Below are 23,392 nucleotides of genomic sequence, written 5' to 3'. Positions count from 1 at the left end.
GATTTCATACCAATGAAAACCGTCATCCTGGAAACAGAGCTCAGGTGTATGATTTAAACCAAAGTCAAATGACAAGAAGGGTTTCCAGAAGGGAGGAGAGATGAATGGGTGCTGGGGATAAAAGTGAGGGGCCAGACCATAGGAGTCTTGTGTTGGTAAAAAAAGAGTCATTCTCCCACCAACAAACAGTGTGCTGCTAGGAGAGCTGGGGATGCTTGGGGTAGGCAGAGTCCCTGCCTTCAAGGAGGTTATAGTCCAGGAGGGGAGGGAAAGAGCAAACCAAAAATCATACAAATAAAAAATTACAAACTAAGGGGGTGACAGAGGATGAAATGGTTGGATGACATCATCGATTCAATGGACATGAGTCTGAGCAAACTCCAGGAGACAGGGAAGGACAGGGAAGCCTACAGTGCTGAAGCCCATGGTGCTGCAAAGTCGGACACAACTGAGCAACTCAACAACAACAACAACAAACCACCCTGAAGTAAAGGACAAGGTAAAGATGCTGTGACAACAAAGGCAGGGACCGAGTTTAGATTCAAAGGTCCCGGAAGCAACTCTGAAGCAGTGACCAGAAGCCTGGGGGGAGTCACGCAGGAGAAGCACAGGAGAACAAGGGGGCCACCTTGGGATGCAGGGAGCGGCAGGTGGGATGTGAACAGAGGCCCTGAGGAAGGTGATGTCACTGCAGCCAGCTGGGTACCAGGAGCACAGCGCAGCCTGTGCTGAGCCCTGAAAAGAGGACAGTCAGCTGACCCTCTATGCAATGTTTCAGTCTCTTTGGTTCTGACCTGAACACAAGCCATGGGGAGTGATGGTGTTCCCGTCACCGTGATGGGAGTGGCGGCAGCAAGCCTTCCAAGGCGAGGAGTGGCCCCTTCATCCTGTCATTCCCACCAAAGTTCCCCCAAAATGCCCCAGCTGTCTGGGCTCACCCATCCTTGCTGCTGGCAAAGCTGGGTGACCGTGGCCGTGCCGGCTGACCCCTTGATGACTCAGCTTCCTGGTAGTGAGCTCATAAAATGGCCCAGGCAGGAAGGAGTCAGAGAGCTATAAACAGAAGCATCGGCTACACGGCTCCCCTTGATTCCAGGGTGGACTGTGGCCATTCAGCATTTCTAGAATTGTCTGAATGAACAGTTCGCAGTCTTCTAGTGTTGCAGTTAAAGGTTTCAAGTAAATTAAACAGACTACCATTTCTTGTCAGATACTCTAGGAAACAAGGTCCCCCCAAAGCATTTGGGCATCTAGTTCTTTTCCTGCTAGCTCCCTGGTAGAATTCCAGGGTGTGTGTGTTGGGGTGGGGGATGGGGTTGTCTTCCTAGCGTCCTCCTTCAAGCCAAAGTGCTTGTAAGTCTATACTTTACATCCCTAATCAAAGGACAGTGCCCAAAATTATACAGCCCATGCAAACAAAGAGTAGAACTTTTGGAACTAGAAGCCTCCTAAGAAACCATATAGTTTTAGCTCCATTTTGCCATTTTACAGATGAATAAACTGAGACTCAGACAACTGAAATGCTTTCTAACAGTCACTCAGCTGGTGGGCTTCTGGTTATCACAGCTAATTATAACTCACCCTAAAATGCAAATTAAATGTTCTATGTGTGTCTCCAGAGAAAGGATCCATTTTGCTGTGTTTTTCCTCCTTTCATTCCCTGCCCTCCATACTCAAGCTCTGGGTTGGCAAAGTTTCTTCCTGTCCCTTCAACTCTGGCTGCTCAGAGAGGATCAGAAATCTGTTTTCAATTTAAAAGCCACTTCTAGTAAAAGCCCAACTCTGTAGTTAACTTTCGTTTTTTTAGGTTCTGAAAGGGAATTTCAGAAATTTTCTTATGATTAGATTATCAGAAAACTCAAAAGACCCTGGAAGAGACATTCAAGGGAAGGTGAAAATAAGACCTTTTACCCCAGGTCAGGGGAAGCGTCACCGGCTGGCCCAATCACAGACGCCAGCGGAGGGCACAGCACTAACTCCAAGGATAACAGAACCACTAAAACTGTCCCCTTACAGACCCCCGGGAGACAACTGCAGTGTCAACTCCTTCTCTACCTCCTTCTGAACCTCAAAAGACTCTCTTGGACGCAAAGAAGGAACTAGGTGTCACTCCAACTTGTCAATGCATTCCTTATTACTATTCCGTTGTTTTTACAAAGAAAAATTGCTCAAGCTGACATTCTTTCTTTTTTAATCAATGTATTTTTCATCTTGTTTTAGGTAATTTTTAAAATTGAATTATAGCTGATTTACAATGCAATGTTAATTTCAGGTGTATAGCAAAGTGATTCATATATATATATATAATACTTTTTCAGATTCTTTTCCATTATAGGTTATTATAAGGTACTGAATATAGTTTCCTGTGCAATGCAGTGGGTCCCTGTTGTTTATCTGTTTTACATATGGTAGTGTGTATCTGTTAATCCCAAACTCCTAATTTATCCCTTCCCCATCCCCTTTCCCCTTTGGTAACTATAAATTTGCCTTCTTTGTCATTGAGTCTGTTTCTGTCTTATAAATAAGTTAATCTGTAACATTTTTTCTAGATTCCACAAGTGACATCATATGATATTTGTCTTGCTCTGTGTGACTGAGTGAAGCTGATATCCTTGCTGCTCTGAGAACTAATTATAAATCTTCAGTCATTTTCGAAATAAATTTTATTTAACGCTTCACACTTCCTGGCATAAATATACTCATTAATTCAGTGATTGTCTGAGAAGCCAAGATTCAAGGGAAAACAGTTTTTAAACACACTTACACTAAAAGAGAGTTCTCTAGTCTCTCTTGCTCATTTTAGGTTATTAACCCTTTCACTGACAACCCCTATTCCAGCAGAGTATCTTCTATGGTTTAATGTCCAGCAGATCCAACTTTTGCTTCTATCCCAACTGTTTCTCCTGGGGAACAGCTCGGCATTGTTAAGAGACACTGAAAAAGGCCCACGCACGTCCTCCTTCAAAACACCCAGACCTCAGATGCCAGGGAAATCCGCAGACACAGAAAGAGAAGGCTGGCCTTGGGGTCGGTCAGTCCTGCCCATGTCACAGCACTGGTCTTGTGGAGAAACAGGACTCAGTTTTTAGAAGCTGGGAGATCTAGGAGCTTTTCTCTCTTAACCTGGCCCGATACGGGCACCAGAAGGAAAATCCTCAAGAGCCAGCAGCTTCCAGCCTTTATCAGAATCACTGGAGGTGGATGGACAAGCCCTAGGAACTGAACTCTGCATTTAGAGAAGGATCCACCAGAGACAGAAGGACTCAAAGAAAAGAGAAGGCAGGGGGAAAAAAAAAAAGTCCAACTATTCAGCTGCCTTTAAAAAGTGACAAGGAGGGGGCAACCCTGGTGGATCCGCAGTAAAGAATCCGCCTGCCAATGCAGGAAACGCAGGTTCGATCCCTGGTCCTAGAGGATTCCACATGCAGTGAAACAACTAAGCCACTGCGCTATAACTACTGAGCCTGTGCTCTAGAGCCCAGGAGCCACAAATACTGAGCCCATGTGCCGCAACTACTGAAGCCTGTGACCCTAAAGCCTGTGCTCCACAACAAGAGAAGCCATTACAATGAGAAGCCCACCTACTGCAACTAGAGAGCAGCCCCCACTTGCCGTGACCAGACAAAAGCCCATGCAGCAGTGAAGACTCAGCAAAGCCAAAAATAAATGAATAAAAAAATTTTAAATGTCATTAAAAAGAAGTAACAAGGAATAAGGCAGGAATCTGAGTATCCATCACAGGTCCCCATATGGGGCTCGAGATTAACCTCTGTCATTGCCACGTTTCTCTTGTCACCCTCTAAACTGTGATCTGGGCCTGAAAAGGTTACTCAGGCAAACCCTAAACCTCACCAAATCATGTGACTGTATTTAATTTTTAGCTGCTTGCCTGGCTGCTGCTCCAGCGGGCATTTGCCACTCATGTCACCCATCGGTTAGGAGCCGATTATGAGCAGAAATGCCTGTGACATGACAGCTTTCCTCCCTTCCTCTGTGTTATCGACTGCTTTGGTCCTCAGCTCTGCAGGAAAACCCCACCAAGAGGAGGCTGGGCTTCCCTGGATGCTGCCAAGCAGTCACTTGGTGGTCGAACAGTGAATTAAAATTCAGAGTGGGGGTGGGGGGGAAGAAGAAGGAATTTCAGAATAGGGGGCAGGCCCCAGTGTGACCACCCCCCACCAAACACAAAAACTTCCTTGGTTGATTCTGTGGGCAGAAGGCTCAGAGCAGAACCCCAAAATCAGAGTGACAGGGGAGGGTACAGGTGTCCAGGGGGTAGCCAGGCTGGGGACAGGCTTGGGGACAGGCTGTGACATTCCAGGGGACAGGGAATCGTACAGTTCTGTCCTACCATCTACATCTCCTTCAGTCTAGATATAGATGTTGATATATTATTTCTTCCAGGGGCCCTTTTCCTGACCGCCCTCAACAAAGTTTTGTTTCTGTGAGAAGAGCCTCATCACCCGCTCCAGGAATGATTCAATGATACTTCTGTCCTCCTGGCAGACAGGGGACTTCTGCGGGGATGGACCTCACAGGCGAGAAGCCTCCAGACTTCCAGTGCTTGGCACATGTGGTCACACCCACTTGCTCCCACTTCTGAAGTCATTAAAATGAAGACTAGGGGATGATGTTGCACTTTTACACATACCTTTTAACTCTTTCTCGGTAGAGAAATTCCATGAATCAGGCTTATGCAAGCCAACAATTAGCAAACTAGCCGTGGAAACAGTGACTAAGGGAAGAGAGCTGGTTCTACAATCCATGACACGCCTTGGGTTCATCCGTAACTTTCACACTCATGAACACACACACCAGCATCTTCTTTCCCTTAGAAAGGTTTCCTCCTATTTCTTCAGTGTGGCTTCTGAGATCTGATCATCAGGCAATCGCTCATTCCTCTAATTCAGGCTGGAGACAGCCCTGGGACACCCATGAGATACAGCCTCTATTCCAGGGAAGCAGAGCACCCCACTGCCAAGTCAGAGGCAGGGCCCTGCATGTTTCCATTCCTAGCAAGCTGGCTGGCAAGCTTCCTGCAGCTGCTAGCACCCACCCTCACATCCACCTTCCACACCATCTGCCAGGAGCCCAGGGTGAGGCAACGTGCCAGCAAAACCCCCTCCCTGTGGGCAGTGTGAGGAAAGGAGGACCAGGGACCCCAGGACAAAGGCATCTGTGCCCTACCTCCTTCCCTTCTTACTTTCGATGATCAATGGCCTTGAGTAACCATAGCACACAGAGCACAGGGACCAAGGCAGGTAAGGGCATCAGCAGATACAGAGTCATGCTTCAGGATGATCGGCCACCTTTCTCAGTCTCCAACCTCACCTGCCTGCCACTCAAGGGGACAGACTCACCTGCAAAATGAAATGGAGCCTCTAAGGTGATAACCCCACGGAGATAAAAGGGAGGGGCCCCCACTCCCTGGAGGAATCCTTAATCACTGGCCTTAATCACAGTAGTTGTATGCAGGCCTCTCATCGCTGGTCCGACATCATCAATTTTAAATGTATTTCTGAGCACGCCCCAGAGTATAATTGGCTCTTCCTGATTACCCAGCCAAAGAGGTGGCAGCAGACAGCCACCCTGTCTTATTCAACAGATGGGAGACACAGCAAGTAAGGAGAGAGGCTAAGTGCCCAAGGCCATGCAGCTGCGGCGAATCCTGCAGTGGCCGGAACCAGAGCCTGTATTTTCCATTCCAACTAGCTAAACCTACCCCTTTAACAGGATCCCAGTTTGATAACAAATACCAGGGCCTGGCACCTGCAGAGAGCTTTATACTTTGTGAATGGCATAAAGGTCTGTTGACTGCAAAACAGGCTGTATTTTCTCACCACCTGTATTAAGTAGAACTGAAAGGGAGGTGCAGCGGGCATTGTTAACTCTTCCCTATTTGAGATGAGAAAACTGCAGCCCTAGCAGACCAAGGAACTAAGATGTAGTACTCTTTCCATAGGTCATTTTTAGGCTGTCTTTCGGAAAGGAATCCTTAGGCTAATCCAAAATAAGTTACTATACTGAGTCCAACTTTGGCTCACCGCTAAAATGAGAATGTGCCATAGCAGCTGCAGTTTGCTCCAGAGAAAGAAGCCAGAGAGAACCAAAAATATCCTATGGCAATAACCATTTGTGATCATCCCCTTGCCCTACATATTGGAATAAGTGACCAAGGAATTCTTATCTATATGTTAGAGCTCCGAGTTCCATGCCAAACTATGACTTTTTGCCAGAGCTTCCTCAACTCCAGTTTCTCCCTCCCAAAAATGCAGCTGGGACCCCAAAATCTCCTCTCAGAACCCAGCTCAAGGGCTCTGCCATCATTAACATGAGTCTACATCTCAGCACTTCACATGCTTGCTCCTACCTGATTCCTTTCCTCAACGTGCCTTTATCAGGATCCCAGTTTGGTAATAAATACCATGGCCTGGCACCTGCAGAGAGCTTTATACTTTGTCAATGGTATAAAGGTCTGTACCAGTACCTTCAGCGCTGGTACAGAAGAAAGAGGCGCAAGTTCCAGGCCATGTTATTGTTCTGAAGTCTAGCTTTCTCATTTATGAAATGAGAAACCGTGGGTGCCTTTTCCTATCTTCAAAGGAGAGCTAAGAGGATCAAGTGACAGAATATAGGTTAAAACAACACGAAAATAATGCTTACAACAGCAACATACAAGCATAACCAAGCATTCAAGCAATAACACTTTCTGGGGTGGTCCAGTGGTTAAGAATTCGCCGTGCAAAGCAGGGGACGTGGGTATGATCCCTGGTCAGGGGATCAGGAGCCCACACGTGGAGCAACTAAGCCCATGTGTGCACCACTACTGAGCCCATCTGCCACAACTAGAGAGCCCATGCACGGCAGCGAAAGATCTGCCTGATGCAACGAAGATCCCGTGTGCTTCAATTAAGATCCAATGCAAATAAAAATGAATTTTAAAAACTCAGTCTAAAAAAAGTAATAACACTTTCAGAAATGATAACAGCGAATATAAAGTGAGAGCTTACCACTGACCACTGACAATGTTCTTAACATTCTAGTTGTAGCATGATTCATTTTCATAGCAACACACTATGAGGTGTGTAGTGTTTTATTTCCATTTCGCAGATGAGAAAAAGAAGGCAGAGAGAGGTTTCAGCAACTTGTCCAGGCACCAGCCAGGCAGTCTGGACTCAGAGCCTGTGTTGTTACCCTGAAAGGCCCTTAATCATTCAGCATATTACCTCTGATACATGTGTCATTAGTGGGGCCTGTCAAGGTTTGGGCTTTCCCCGTGTCTCAGAGGATAAAGAATCTGCCTGCAATGCAGGAGACACAGGTTTGATCCCTGGGTCAGGAAGATCCCCTGGAGAAGGAAATGGCTACTCACTCCAAAATTCTTGCCGGGAGAATTCTACGGACAGAGGAGGCTAGTGGCTAGAGTCCACGGGGTCACAAAGAAGTGGACACAACTGAGACAAGCCACCTGCAAACGTGATCCCACCTGAGCTACTCAACAGCCCTGTCCAGTAGGTAAACAGATGATCTCAGTCCAGGCAACTAATAATAATCTATGAGACAAGGAGACACCAAGCCAGAGAAATAACTCATCCAGGTTTCCAAGCTGATGAGTGGCAGGATGGGGACTTAAACTCATGGGGCCTGACCCCTCCACTACCAGCCTAGGGCCCTTTCCAGGGGTCCCAATACCAGCACAAGTCTGACACACATGCCCCACTCCCCAATGCCTGCCCATAGCAGCATCTCCAGAGAACAAAGGCTGAGGCCACACTGAGAGATCCATCAGGGGCCTTTGCCACCAGACCTCAGGGGACAGCGCCTTTCTGAGTTGCACACAGGACATTGAGTGGATCCGGAGGCTGGTGGCCCCGGAGGACGTCCTCTTGGGGACACAAAGTGGCAGTCCCTCCACCTGACCCACAGTGGCCAGACATTTCCTAAACCTGTTATGCAACTCTTGCTTCAACCAAGCTGCTGCTGGGATCTCGCTCTATTTCAACATGTTTTGTTTTCTCTTCAGAGAGAAAGCACGAATGTGAAACCAAAACACTTCTTAGTGACCAGACAACGGCCCTTCCCGGCAGGCTGGGATTACCAGGCGGGTGGTGGTGGTTTTCAAAGTTACCTTCTGGGAGCCAATTTCAGCTTCCAGAATGACTAACACCCGCAGGGGTGAGGAAGAGGATGTGTGTGTGTGGTGGGGGGTGCGGCACAGTGCAACTAAAGGCCACTGTTTCCCAGAGGGGAAGGAGCCAACTCAAGAGTGCCCAGCAAAGAGCCCCCAGTGACACTGCCCTGCCGGCCCCAGAATTTCAAGATGGCAGCCTGAGCCCTTCTGAGTCCACGCACCCCGGCCCTCGCACCCATATGAAAGTCAATATCGAGTTGGGTCATTCTTCTCCCCAAAGCCAACCGGTCTCATCACCTAAGCTCAGGGTCTAATTACAGGGAGCAGGCTCTGGAAATAGGAGCCAGGACTTATTTTGGTTGCCTGGGTAAGGAGGGTCCTCAGTCAGCGAGCAACGAATGAAGTGGGTGGTCAGATGAATAAACAGCCTCATCGGGGGCTTGTGGGCTCCACCACAAAAAACGGACAGACAAAGGGGCTGAGAGAGTCTCTGTGTGGCCAAGGACAGTAGGGATCCCAAACAACGCTAAGCTAAACAAAATAAAAAGTAGCACTTGTTTAATAGCAGGTTTTAAAGCACTTCCCCCACCCCCATGTCACATCTCTTTAAAACAACTGATTCATTCAACCAAGAGTCACAGAAAACCTGTACGTGTCTCTGGGGAGTAAGTCCGAGAGGGAGAGGGTCTGGGTCTCAGCATGCCACTCAAGGTAGTCCAGGTTTATTCTGAAGGCAACAGACACCATGTGGTGTCAGGTGGAGAGAGACATAACCAAAAGTGAACGGAGACAATGGGGCTGCCGCTCGACCCCCTCAGGCCCCTCACAGGCTCGGCTGCACCGTGCAGAACAGGCTGGATTTTCAGTTCCAATCAGCTAACTTCGCCCCTTTAACATGATCCTCATTTGATAATAAATACCATGGCCTGGCACCTGCAGAGAGCTTTAAGCTTTATAAACTGCGATCCCTGCAAACCTGGTTGCATTTTCTTCCAAGACTCGATTAAGTAGATCTGAAAGGTAGGTAGGATGAGTATTATTACTCTTCCCTGTTTAAGGAGAGAAAGCTGGGGATGAGCAGGATCAGCTAAGAAGGATTTGTGGGCATTCATTCAACAAATACTTAACTGAGCACCTGCTACGTGCTCGGAACTGTTTCTGGCAAAGGAAACACCCAAGAGAACAAAGGAGTCAAAAAGTCCTGCCCTTTGGGAGCTGACATTCGAACGAGGGAAGACAGACTGTGAGCAATGGAGATCATATAACAACTATGAAAAAATACTAAACTATGTAAATAATACATATAAGTTAATGGTATTGTGGGTTACAGGGTAACACATGCTGTGGAGAAAAGCAGGGCTGGGCAGTAGGGAAGTGCGAGCAAAAGGAGGGGAGAGAAAGGGCGGGTTTATTCAATTGTGACTCTGTGATCAGGGAAGCCAGCAATGTAAAGGAGACTGCAGCAGAGTCCCCTGAACCAAGGCAGGAGTGGCAGGAGGGAGAAGAAAACAGATTTAAGGAGTATCACAGGTGCAGGAGTGGACAGGTCTTGGAAGCATATGGGGAGAGGGGAAGGGCGGCAGAGATGGGGGAAATGCTGAAGACCATCCCCAACCTTCTGAGGAAGGGGGCCCAGGCCAAAGAGCAGACCAGAGGACTGGGCATGACGTCCATGATGGGCACTGAGGCAGCCAACTGGACATGTCTCCAAGGCAAGAGGATACCCAGCTCCCAGACAGACCCGACCAGAGACACAGATGTGCAACTTGTGAGTTATCAGCACCCAGGCAGAAAAAGAGATGTGTCCCGAGAGACAAAAAGAAGGTGGAGGACAGAATTCTGAGAAAGACCAGGAGGCTGCCTGTCATCACGAGGGACCGGGAAAATGGTAGCTGAGTTTATTAGATAGGAAATCGCTGGTAGCCTAGTGGGGTTCAGAGCGGTGGGTGCAAAGGAAATCAACCCTGAATATTCACTGGAAAGGACTGATACTGAAGCTGAAGCTCCAATACTTTGGCCACCTAACAGGAAGAGCCAACTCACTGGAAAAGACCCTGATGTTGAGAAAGACTGAGGCCAAAGGAGAAGGGGGCAGCAGAGGATGAGATGTTGGAGCATCACCAATTCAGTAGACATGAATCTAAACAAACTGCAGGAGACAGTGACTAAATAGATGCAAAGTGCCAGAGGTCTGGGGGGAGGGGAGAGGTGACAAGGGGAGGAGGTAGAGCCTGAGTGTCAACCATCCTTTCCCAACATTTGTTATTTTAAGGAGAAAAAACGCTCGGGGCACGTGGGGTCACGGTGAGCTGCCTGGGGTTTGTTTGTTATTTAAGATGAGACAAGTATGGATTCAGAACTGCTCTTAAGAAGGAACCAATGGCTGGAGGTGGGGGTGGAGCAGAGGCCAAGATACTGGAACTGGGTTACTTGCGACAGATGACCAAAATAACTATGACCGTGACCTTTTTTGAGAACTTAGGCACCAGACACTGCAGCAAAAGCTTTACATACGTCATGCCCACTTGATTCTTTCAATAAAAAAGAATCTGGGTCTTGGGATTCATATACCCAATCTGTAGACAAGGAAACTGAGCTTAGAGAGGTCAAGTAAGATGGCCCAGGTGGAGAGCCAGGATTCAAACCCAGGTGTACATCGGTGGTTGCTACACCCACTGATTCTCCTTAGAAGAAGGAAGGACCCTCTTACTTTACAACAGGAGAAGGGGCAGGGGTTGGCAGGCTAGTAGGAAGGACAGTTAGAGGAAGAAGAATTTGATGGAGTCCGGGTTCCTCTAGGGACAGGGAGCAAGATGCCACACTGAGGCTGAAAAAAGTGGAAGGGTGGGAGTCTGAGAAGCACGGTGGTCTGAAGCAGCTGCTGAGCAGGATGAAAGCCGACTGACCAGAGCACAGGGAAGGCCAGGCTGGGGCCCCAAATGCCTGGCACACAGGGCAGCAGTGGACACAATGTGAGGGTTTCTCCTGAAGGGCTGGGCTTCCCTGTGAGCAGTGGGTTGTCGGGGATCAGATGTGGGCAGGCAGGTGTTGGAAGAACCAAAGGCAAAGACACTGCAGGCTGGGGAGTGGCTGCAGTGATGGGCTGTGGGGGCCAGGCTGCATGAGGAAGGCAGGGATGCGATGAGATGAGACAGAAAAGAGGTGAGAGCCTTCGCACAGTATGACCATGAGAAAGCTGTGGCCAGACTCTGAGACGTCTGAATGCACGATTTCAGGGGGAGAAAGGTTCAGGGCCAGGACAAGGCCCTTAGAAGTAACAGCCACGGACCTGAGTTGCGTAAAGAATAGAGGGATTTGGGGCTTCCCTGGTGGTTGGTGCTTCCGATGCAGGTGGCATGGGTTCGATCCCTGGTTGGGGAAGTTCCACACGCTGTGCAGTGGAGCAAAAAGAATGGAGGTACTTGGATGTTAGTCAGGTGGTGACTAAAAATGGAACACTCTCAGGATGATAATAGAATTCAGGATGGATGAACAGTCTGTGAGCCAGATGTCAACATCCAGAGGATAAGAGAAAGTGGCTGGATCACATTGTTGTTGACGATGATGGTACTGAAGCTGAAAGTTCCCACCCAGAGGACAGTCCTACACAGGAGGCAATGATAAGCCCTGTAAGGACTTAACCCTCACAGATACCCAGGACATCAGTATCATTTTTTTCTTCTTTTATAAATGGAGAAGCCAGGCAGAGAGCTGAAGACATTTGTCCCAGGTCACACCCAAATGGGAAGCAAGACCACAGTCTGGCTCAAGAGTCCCTCCCCCTACCCACCCTGCCATCCCAGTGGAGGAGAAGGTGAGTGGTAACACAGGGAGAAGAGGGACAGACGCTGGTGGAAGTAGATGGCAGGAGCCTCAAAGGGAAAGGAGCGCTTGATAGGGTGAGCAAGTAACAGTGGGAGGGTAGCAGCCCCAAGCTGCCTGGTTTAAACTAATGGGAATCATCTCTACCTGAGAGGCATCAGGGAGAGACCTCAGGAGAAGAGCTGGATGTCTATCAGGGAGGAGGAAGGAGCATTCAGTGAAGATGTGAAGGAGTCAATTACAAGGAACTTCCACAGGGTCCAGGGGAAAAATAAAGAAGGAAGCCAGGGAAAGTTGGTTCAGGAAAGAGAATGCAGGAAGAAAATTAGCTTCTGCATTTCATAGATAAGGAAACGACCAGAACTCCGAAAGCTAAGTGTCCCACCCAACCGGTAAGTCAAAAGCATGGGATATGAATTGCCCCAAGCCAGTTCTCTGCCGGTGAGAATTCAGGCTCAGAAGGAGTCTGAGGGCACATTTGCAGTTAAAGTGATTGGAGGAAGCTTCCTATGAAATATAGCAGCAGTGAACATTCCAAGGTGTTGGCCGGGAGAGGAGGGCAGGCTTTGGGTGAAGCAGAAGTCACAAGGAAAATTTAAAAACAAAAAGAAAACTCTCTGGTCAGGAAAGCTTGGGGACCAGGGGAAATGGGAAAAAAGCCAGAAAGTTCACGGGTTCAAAAGAGACCGCCAAAGGCTTCCTTGAACACAAGCAAGCCAGTTCATCCAAGGCGTAAGGGAATGCCAGAGGGGTCCAGACCGCAAGCCTGTAAACAAAGGGAAGCAGGACTAGAGTTTGGAGACTGGTCCCCACCCCAAAGATCGAGGGGACAAAGGCCCTAATCAATGAAAGGGCCACAGGTGGCTAAAACATGCCCAGGGGCAACCAGGAAAGGCACAGGATGCCCACTCCACAGAGCGATGCCCTCCAACTCACGTGACAAGCCCCCTACCTCAAGGGCATGCCCCCTACCTCTTGTGCGCCCCAAGGCGTGATTTGAAAAATGTAATTGAACCCTCCTCCAAGTTAGCCCCAGTGCCTCCCCCTATTAAAGATCTGAGGCCGCCTTGGCTGCCCGTTGTAATCTCAGGGGCTACCCTCCAATCTCCAGGGCTGCCCTGGCCTCGCCCTCCCCCATTTCCAGACAGAGGGGGCCAGCGGCAGGCAGGAAAGTGTCCACGTGGGGGCCAAACGCTGTCTCTGGGACCATGCCCCCATTCCTCCAGCAGACCCCAGGCCCAGGCATCAGCATGCGGCCTGGGCGTTCATGAAACGAACGACAGTACAGAAGTTCAAGAAGAATTCCTCGTTGGATTCCAGGCCACTCCCAGATCCACCTTATAGAAAAGTGCTCCTTCCCACTGAAGGAGGATAGAGAAGAAGGGAAGGGCAGGATCGGAAGGAGGCTGAAAAACCGTACTTTTGTCGCAAGAAACAAGAGCAACTTGGGATTTCACACTCTCTCGAAGCGGAGAGGCATCTCCTGGGCTGTATGCGGTTTTAAAAGCACTGGAGTGGGTGGGAGGGATGCTGGCAGCTGCCTTCGTCACCCCGCCCCGTACTGAGGACCCTAGCAGTCCGCTTGGCACTGAGGAGACCAAGATGAGCAAAGTCAGAGGTGGAGGAACGCTGAGCTGCCTGGCACCTGCCCACTTCGCTGCTGCTGCTCCTGGGAGCTCAGCACTGCCAGAGACGGAAACCCCCGAGGCCAAGCGAGGCTTCCAACTGGCTCGGCACCCAACAGCTCCTAGAGAGAAGGCTTAGACTCAACCAGCTCGGCCGGCTGTCAGCGCCCTGCCATCCGGCTGCACCCTAGCGGGGCAGGAGCGCTTCCCCCAACAGAGCTTAAAGGGACTGCGTTTCCCTGACAAGCAAAGCAAGAGAAGGGTCAGCAGAAGTTCTCTCACTTCAAATCTTTCCTGTTTCCTTCTGCCCCTGCTTTCGCCACCGCGGGACGCGGCATGGTCGGAGAGCGGTGTGCCTAATCTGGTTGGAATTTCCTCCTCCACCCACCTGGCATTCTCCCCACAGTCCTGAGTGCTCCGGACCAGGGGTTCTCACGTCCACCCCAAGTGCTGGTCTAGGCGACCACGCCACTGGCCCCTCTGGAGCACCAGGGAGAGAGAGGTGTATGGCAGAGCTCCTGCAAAGCCCCAGCTGGAATGGAACAAGTCATGGCGACCTCTGGGTGACAGCCCTACAGGGTCCCCTCGCTCCCTCCCTTGGGACCACTGCGAGGTCCTGGCAGCCTGTCCCTTTACAGATGAGTAAGCAGTCATATGCCACCACCGTGGGGCCAAGGGAGAGAGAAAGACACAGAAAGGAGGGGAAACATTGCCGAAAGTCTTCTAAATCCCCACTTAAGAATCACAGGCTGTTGACTGCTGGAACTCGAGAGGCGTTAGTGATGATGAGGTTCAGTGTTTTCCCAGACTTTTTGGCCTAGCCAGAGGTACACTTTGCACAGCCACTCAGGGAACACACATACACACAACCCAGACTGTCACAGAGCAACAGTACTTCTTACTGCATGCCACACATGCTTGTACTAATATTTTGTACTCTCACCAACCTGGCTTTTTAAGAATGTTGCTCCCACTAATGGTCACCACCCACTCTGAAAAATGCAAGTCATTAAGGTGACATTGGGTGGAGGGGATTTCACAGAAAAGTATATGCAATATTACAATGTGAAGCATTAGCCAGGCTGACTTTCCACACTTAAGACACAACAGAGCAGCTTGCTGGGCTCAGAACTGAAAGTGACCAGTCCTGAGCACTGTGGTCCCCATACCACACAGGAAAACACAGGCCCATCCAACACTCTCACTGAACCTTACAAGATCAAGGTTAAAAATGTGTGCCTTATAAAATACAAAAAAAAACAAAACCTATTTATTCTTTTAAGATACAATTTACATTGATTGGGCTTCAAGTGTAATTAATTATTTCAAATTGCAAGTAACATAAAAAGAGCACAATGAGTATTCTGTGTTCGGAGAAAGGTGGATAGGTGAAAAATAGGAAATATTGAACTGGTCCATAGCCCCCATTTTACTAGTTACAGAACAGTGCCTAAAGAAGGAAGCAAGTTAGCGGCTTGGCTTGAACCCCAAGCCAGGGCTCCTGGCTCAGTTACTCACAGTCTCCACCATCCCTGTTATTTAAGAAGAACACAGTGAAGGTCTCCCCAAGTGGAGCATTTCCCTATCTGAAGAATGGATGGTCCCTGACATCTCATGTTGGACACAGACACTTGTGTTGGTTTTAGCACACCTCTGTTGTAGCCATGCTGGGGGTCACACAGTGGGGCTCATGCCACTTAACTCTCTCTGTGCCTTTTAGCTCCACTGCAAAATGAAAAGAGTAATCCAAGGAAACTGTAGCAAAAAAGAAAAACCCAAAAAAACCACCAACAGGTGCTTTAAAGCCAAACCGGGATGCTCAAAATCAGAACCCCCAAGGGTCTTTATTCAGAGCCAGGATTATAATCCCAGAATCTAGAAACTGTTCCTGGTTAGCTAACCCAAACCTGTATTTTATTTATTATTTTTAAAACTTTATTTTTTGGCTGCACCACACAGCACGTGGGATCTTAGTTCGCCGACCAGGGATCGAACTCATGCCCCCTATATCGGAAGCGCAGTTAACCATTGGACCACCAGGGAAGGTACCCCAAGCCTTCATTTTACAGTCAAGTTCCACAGAATGACTTGCCCAGGACAGCTAAACCAGCTCCTTCGACCACACACAACATTAACCTGTCCACAAGTGAAAACTGCTACAGAAAGCAATACTAAGTACATAGTGACAGGTGGATCAAAACATACCAACAGCTAGAGGGCAGAAGCAGGGGCAGGGAAGAAACTAAACACAGATCACACAATTCAAACACACGCAATTAACCCCTCTTGGTCATGTATGGGGGCTTCCCTGGTGGCTCAGACGTTAAAGCGTCTGCCTCCAAAGCGGGAGACCCGGGTTCGATCCCGGGTAGGGAAGATCCCCTGGAGAAGGAAACGGTAACCCACTCCAGTATTCTTGCCTGGAGAATCCCATGGACGGAGAAGCCTGGTAGGCTACAGTCCATGGGGTCGCAAAGAGTCGGACACGACTGAGCGACGGAACGGAACGGTCACGTATGGATGTGAGAGCTGGACTGTAAAGAAAGCTGAGCGCCGAAGAATTGATGCTTTTGAACTGTGGTGCTGGAGAAGACTCTTGAGAGTCCCCTGGACTGCAAGGAGATCCAACCAGTCCATTCTGAAGGAGATCAATCCTGGGTGTTCATTGTAAGGACTGATGCTAAAGCTGAAACTCCAATACTTTGGCCACCTCATGCGACGAGTTGACTCACTGGAAAAGACTGATGCTGGGAGGGATTGGGGGCGGGAGGAGAAGGGGACGACAGAGAATGAGATGGCTAGATGGCATCACCGACTCGATGGACATGAGTTTGAGTGAACTCTGGGAGTTGGTGATGGACAGGGAGGCCTTTCGTGCTGTGTTTCATGGGGTCGCAAAGAGTCGGACACGACTGAGCGACTGAACTGAAGGGGCTTCCCCAGTGGCTCAGCAGTGAAGAATCCACCTGCCATGCAGGAGATGCAAAAGACCTAGATCCCTGGGTCAGGAAGATGCCCTGGAGAAGAGAATAGAAGCCCACTCCAGTACTCTTGCCTGGAGAACCCATAGACAAAGGAGCCTGATGGATTACAGTCCATAGGGCTGCAAAACAGTCAGACATGACTGAGTGACTTAGCACGCACTTAGAACGCACACGAGAGTGTCATAGGGAGCTCAAAAGGCATAACTAATCCTAAAGACAAGCTCTGATGATGCCTTGAACCAAACTCACAGCAGAGGTCAAGCGCCTCAGAAGTGGTCTAGTTCTTTGACGACTCATACCTGCTCAAATGACATCTCCTGGCTCCTAACCTTCCCACACTGTCCAAGGCACTTAAGACAACAACTTCAAATATGGGGACTTTTTATTACATGTGAAGGATTATTTCCTATACAAATGCCACCTGGTGTCCGTCCAGGGTCTTTCTTGGAGTGACTTTGAAAACCTAAGAGAAAAGATCTCCCTGTGGCCTCCATAACCCTGGCAGGCAAGGACCATTCCTTTACTCTCCCTCTGGCATGCTGGAGAGCAGAGGGGTCATGACTCAGAACCAGCAGCATAACATAAGACTTGGGGCTCACCTTAATGTGAATGCCCATGGCCTTCTCTCTGGACCCATATCTGTGCAGCCACTGACTGCCAGCTCTAAGAACTGCTCAGAGCAGGGAAAAAACCCTCTGCATTAGACATTCTGGCCTTCCCACCGCTCATGTGGGGCCAGCATCAGAAACAAGATACAGATGCTAGTTGGGGAACTCTGTTGCGTCTGCCTTCCAAGATAACTGCCACCTCGTTCAGTTCAGTTCAGTCGCTCAGTCCTGTCCGACTCTGCGACCCCATGAATCACAGCATGCCAGGCCTCCCTGTCCATCACCAACTCCCGGAGTTCACTCAAACTCATGTCCATCAAGTCGGTGAGGAGTCCCCAGATGTCCGAAGCACACCGGGGTTGGAGTCGGCGGATACCGGTGGTGCATGAGCCCTGGCAGGCTAATCCCGTTCACCGCTCCGTGCCTCAGTTTCTTCATGTTAATTCCCACGGCTGCTGTACGAATTAGATGAGTTCTGCCTACAGAAGTGCAATGTGTCAATAATAGTATTACTTCCCCGTAGCACTCTATCCCCCGGTCATTCTGTATCCTGAACAAGCTGACTTAATGCAGCTCAGGCAAAAATCCGCCCGGTTAAAGCTACCTCCTGACAGCAATGCATTTAAAACTACCCGCGAAGCACGGAGCAAACTGAACGGCTATTACACAACCCATAAGAAAGGCTGCATAGCACGCGCTCTCCCTGCCTGCCCGCCTCCCTGCAACAAAATGAGAAGGCAAATATCACTGTAAGTCTCACTGCCTCTCAGCTGCTCGGCTGCCAAAGGGCGGGCAGCCGGGCCAGCCGGGTAGGGGCCACGTTTCTCGGCGCTAATGTGGTTAGCGCTCCCGGCGGCGAGCCCCTCGGGGACGGCGCACGTGTGTGGGAGCCCCGATCACCCGGCAGCGGCTAGCTGACGCCACTCGCCGCGGCTCGGACACCGAGCGCGCCAGTGGGAGCCGCGACGAGCGGGGACCGCAAACCCTCCGATCGCGTGGCCAGACGTGGTAAGACGGCTCAAAGCCATACCGGCCGGCTCCGTCTGGAGCCCCGCCGCCACCGCCGAGGCCAGCGGTGCTCTCCCCTTTTCCTCGCCCGCGGCAGCGCCGCCAGTAGCCTGGGCCTGGAACTCGGCGGGAGCCGCGAAGCGGGGCGCCGGCTGGGGCACCCTTGTGGGCGCGGGGGGGGGTTACCCCCGGGGGCCCAAGCGCACAGCGGAAGGAGCTGCGCGGCGCGCTCCCAGGCGCCCCGGCTGCGCGCGCCAGCTCCCGGTGGGACCCAGGAGGTCCGGGGGCGCCGCGGCGCTAAGGAGAGCGCGGTTGCAGAGGGCTGCTTCCAGGCGGCTCCCGCGCGGGATGCATAAGCACACGCGTGCGCTCGCTCGTTCTCTAAAGTCTCCTGGCGCCTCACCTTCACTGAGTCTACCGGGTACATGACCGAGTGCTCCAGGATCCCGGCCATCGCTCCGGCTGTCATGTGGGTGGATAAGGAGGCGCTGGTCGGCAGGTTCTCATAGTCCTCCGACCCGGCGTCCTTGCAGCCGCCGCCGCCATCTCGGCTGTCCCCATCCATCCTGCGCGCCCCAGCCTGGCTCCCTACGCCGCCGCGGCGTAGCTCCATTCGCCGGCTCCGCGCGGCGCGGGAGGCTGCAGGAGGCGGGTGGGGCGGGGGAGGGGGCGAAAAACTTCACTTCTTTAAAGTGGGAACCACCTCCCCGGTGCTGCGAGGCCTGACGCCATGGCGGGCTGGGGTGGAGCAGAGGGTCCCGAGACACCAATCACTGAAAAAGAAGAGACGGGCTGCGGCCGCGCCATTGGTGTGCAGGGTAGTGGGGACCCGCCTCCCTGTGTGACGTCACTGTCCAGTGCAAATTTCCAAGCTACCGGACGGGGGCGAGAGGAGGACCTGGGGTGTCCCGGGAAGTCGTCTTACCTCCTGGTGGGGTGGTGCTGCCTGGCTTGGGGCAGGCCAGGGGGGCAACTGCTGGGAAGGGTCACCCGGATCGCAGAGGGGGCAATGCTTGAGTCTGGAGGGCGATCCTGAACAGCGGCCAGTCTACCCACAGAGCCCGGGGTTTTGTTGCAAACAGTATTGCTCAGCAAGCTTTGGCATTCCTCGGGCCTGGAGCAGGGAAGTTACTGCGAATGTCATTTATGGAGCAATTATTGTGGCTGGAGGAGGAGTGGGGGCGCACGCGGGGGTGGATGGAGTTCCAGAATTAAGGACCCACTGCGCGATACGAGGGGTGCACCTCCTTTTCTGCAGCACAAGAGCATGTACCATGGAGGGAACAAAATGAAATCTCGAGATGCTGCGCCAGGCTGCTTCGTTGGCGCGAACACTTAAGTTTTTCTTTCTCAAAAGAAAACATGTGATTCATAGAGCAAAGTTTACTCCTCCTGATTCTCACAAAGGGGCTAAAGCCACGCGGCCCTGGTCTGGTGAAGACGATAAGTGGTCACCAGGATGAAACCCTTCCAAATAAGCACCTTCAGCACGTTTTCCTGGGGCAGGAAGGGCTTTAAAAGCCTGGCCTCACAATAGAGTGACAAGTGACAAAGAGAGTAAAATCTTGCAGTATTTCATCTGCCTGGGCTTCCCCAGTGGTGCAGTAGTAAAGAGTCCACCTGCCAAGCAGGAGATCCGAGTTCCATCCCTGGGTCAAGAAGATCCCCTGGAGGAGGAAATAGCAACTCACTCCAGTATTCTTGCCTGGTAAATCCCATAGACAGAGGAGCCTGGGGGGCTACAGTCCATGGGGTCACAAAGAGTCAGACACAACTGAGCCACTGAGTGCACATGTATAGTTCTTTAAAGACTCTGGTCTTCTATTTCATAAACTCATCCCAAGCTATTAAATATCTTCTTAAATAAAGTGTAACCCAGGTTACTTTATTGTAACCTAAATAATAATGTCTTCTCCATCTGGGAGGAAGAGGGAGGAATCAAAAATTAGGGGAGTAACCTGTCTGTTTATCTAAGGCTCCCTGAAATGTGTGTCTAAATGTGCACGTTCTGGGCTTGATATTTGGCTTGAGCTGATCAACTTTTACTGCACCTTATCCGGAGAAGACTTCTGGTCAGGAAAGCTATGCTTTGAGATATGAAAGGGTGGGGGAGACCCTGAAAATACTGTATCTCCTCCTTGGCCTCACCCTGGCCCCAAGATTCGAGTCACAGTCACCCAGACAGCTCCCCGGGATTTGAGATTCAGTGATGTGAGCAATGTCAATAGAGGCTTCGAGACCTAGGGGACTGTTTCTAAATTTTCAGTAGCTGCCAATAGTTGCTCCCAAGAGAAATGCTAATAGAAACAAGGTCTGCAGTTAGTCATTCCTGGAGACAAATTTCCCTGCTTTTGCTAAAGGTGATTTTCAAGAAGCATTGGTCAAAACCTGTTGATACTCATTTAAAAATGGATACCCTTTAACCAGTACGTATTAACTCATCGTCTCATTGCACTGACCAACACTCTGAAAATACATGATGCTCTTCAAAGCATAGTTCATAGTAATAAATAATTGGAAACAAGCTAAGGGTTCAACTAGAGAGGAATAGCTGAGCAATTATGATACCTGTATTAGTGAAATATTATGGGGCCATTAAATTGTGGTTATGCAACAACATGGGAAATAATTATGATGCAGTTCTAGGTAAGAAAACAAAGCAGAGTTCTATGAACACTACATTCACCAAGAGGTAAATATGCACATAAAAAGAGTGAAGTGGTTATTGTGATAGTGATGTAGGATTATAGTTATGTTTACTATATTTTTCAGACAAACAATGCTTGTATTGTTTCTGTAATTGAAAAAAATATAAAGAATGAAAGTGGATCATTCTTTGTAGGATCTAATCTCTTAATGGATGAGAAAACCCCTGAACTCTGCAGTGGTGATATTGGTGGAGAAAAGTCAGCCCATAGATGCTTAAGAGGACTCTTGGCATTTGTGAACATTATCATAATCTTCAGAGACATACAGTTTTTTTAAAATTTCATTAAATGTTAAGCCAAAGCATTTAGAAAATCTTCAAAATATTTATTATGAATATTCAATATTTTTTCTCACCATATGTGGTAGTTATAGTGGTTAGGCCCTCAATACCTTAAACTTCTCCTTGTACTGTAGTGGCCAGAAAATTTAAACCACATTTCTTGCAGTTGGAGTCTAGATATGACTTAAATTCTGACAGCTGAACTAGAGAGTTCTGGGAGGTAGAAGGCAGATAGAGAGCACCATCCTGCTGTTTTGCTGTTGTATGCTGCCTAGTGAAATCCTAGACCCTTGGGTCAGGAGCAGTTGGGGTGGGCAGTGGCTTGCCTATTACAATAGCATCGCAGTGTCTAGACCCCAAGTTCATGGATGTTGAAAGGCAGTTGTGGCAGTGGGAGTGGCCGCAGGGAAGATGGCAGCACCATAGCTTCCATAGGTGGCCTCCTACACCTTTGAGGATTCGGTGGGGCTTCCCTTAGGAAGCCAGTTACAAGTTGTGTGTCTGAGAGTCATCTCTGGAGACCCTGCCTAGGTTTCCCATTCAGCAATATTCTGTACAGTAACAAATGGGCATCATAATGAGGGAGGTATCTCTGTATGTCAGAATACAGTGGCCAGCCCTGGTGCTCAACCTCTGTGGAAGGCCTGCTGGGAGGGGGGTGACATCCCCAGACACCGTGACCCAGTGCTGTGGCCCCACTGCCAACGGAAGGGAACATCACAGGGATGCAGGGGCAGAGCAGTGATCCTGCCCTGCGGGGTGAACCAGGAGACTCAGACGACTTGCTGGTTCCAGCCGAATCTTGTGTAAAGTACTTGAACGTTGAAGTTCTGAAGATGTCTTTGATTCCCAGCTGCCTTCACCCAACTGGGAGTCCACTTAGAAGCAGGAAGCCACACAGAAGGTAGGGGGAATAGCACTTGCGTTGGAATCACAGACATGTTCAAGCTTGGGTTCCACCTCTGACCAGTTGTGTGACTCTGGCCCTTTTGGTTGGCTTGCTTCCTCACCTGCTGACGATGAACATTGCTGATTAACACGTTGTTGTTATTCAGTGGCTAAGTCATGGCTGACTCTTTGTGACCCCATGGACTGCAGCACACCAGGCTTCCATGTCCTTCACTCTCCCAGAGTTTGCTCAGACTCATGTCCATTGAGTCAGTGATGCCATCCAACCATCTCATCTTCTGTCATCCCCTTCTCCTCCTGCCCTCAATCTTTCCCAGCATCAGGGTCTTTTCCAATGAGTTGGCTCTTCACATCAGGTGGCCAAAGTATTGGAGCTTCAACTTCATCATCATTCCTTCCAGTGAATACTCAGTGTTGATTTTCTTTAGAATTGACACACAGTGAACGAAATACAGAAAAGAAAAAAAAAGAATAAAGCCTACAATGAATTATATATAATTTGAGGGTGTTTGGAAGAAGGAAGACAGAAAGAAGTTAATGCTACACAGGGAAGACATTCAGGCTTTCTCCAAAATCTTGCTTTTCTCACAATAATTACTCAAGTCCTGTCATCTGCCTACCCACTCATGCAACACATGTATATATTAACACTCTGCCCAGAATTTAGTCAATGCAGTGTCTTCCCCTGGGGCTCTAAAATTCCTCTGCCAGGGCGGGTGGTGGGGGAGGAGTGCATGGAGGAACTGCATGGCGTGATGTCTCCTAGAGCATAGTGTGCTGGGTACCAGGTGTGGCTGTGCATGTTGCTTTTGTTTGTTTCGCAATGTGCACTCCTCCACATTTTCATTATTTTTAAGTCAAGGGTATATGTTGAGAGGGCCACTAGACATGCAGGATCCCTCACTCATTTACACATCTGGCCCTGTAATCCCAGAAGCCCTTGCTTTCCCGAGGACAGCACTGTCCTTGCTGAGGAATTCTGCAATTCATCCTTAGGGATGTGTCTCCTCTTGAGACCAAAGAAGAAATGGAGACAAAAAGCTAGCCTTGTTCCAGAGCCCTCCCACCAAATCAGAAAGGGGTAGGGGCAAGCCTCCAGGCACAGAAGACACAGAGCTGCCTCAGTTTACTGGTCTTCCTTTTATAAAGGATGGTGACAAGAAAGGGTCAGAGCTAGCTGTTTAATCAGGGAATTAAGACAAAAGTGTTGGCTAGCTCCACTGGACAGTGAAGGAGAGAGAAGCCTGGTATGCTCCAGTCCATGAGGTCACAGTTTGGACACGACTTGAGTGACTGAACAATAGCAGTCTCCCAGG

At 49.7% G+C, this 23,392-nt stretch overlaps 1 protein-coding gene and 1 long non-coding RNA gene across 4 annotated transcripts in view; one reads left to right on the top strand and one right to left on the bottom strand.

Annotated features, from left to right (window-relative positions):
* SLC25A37 (solute carrier family 25 member 37) overlaps positions 1-18,935 on the bottom strand; it is a 49,048-nt gene extending 30,113 nt beyond the window's left edge. The window contains exon 1 of the mRNA XM_055427234.2: positions 18,582-18,935. Within this exon, the coding sequence (XP_055283209.1) occupies positions 18,582-18,791 (210 nt within the window). The 5' untranslated portion in view covers positions 18,792-18,935. The remainder of the gene's footprint in view (positions 1-18,581) is intronic.
* The window catches only part of LOC148777375 (uncharacterized), a 68,967-nt gene continuing 63,516 nt past the window's right edge, over positions 17,942-23,392 (top strand). For all 3 annotated transcript variants that reach the window (XR_016037866.1, XR_016037865.1, XR_016037864.1), the window contains exon 1: positions 17,942-18,178. This is a non-coding gene — a long non-coding RNA (uncharacterized LOC148777375). The remainder of the gene's footprint in view (positions 18,179-23,392) is intronic.

This window comes from Moschus berezovskii, chromosome 7 (genome assembly GCF_049115385.1).
Source record: "Moschus berezovskii isolate FMDL1 chromosome 7, NW_MosBer_1.0, whole genome shotgun sequence".
NCBI lineage: Eukaryota > Metazoa > Chordata > Mammalia > Artiodactyla > Moschidae > Moschus > Moschus berezovskii.
The sequence above is the reverse complement of the archived record's forward strand: the minus strand, read 5'-3'. Positions and strand labels throughout refer to the sequence as shown.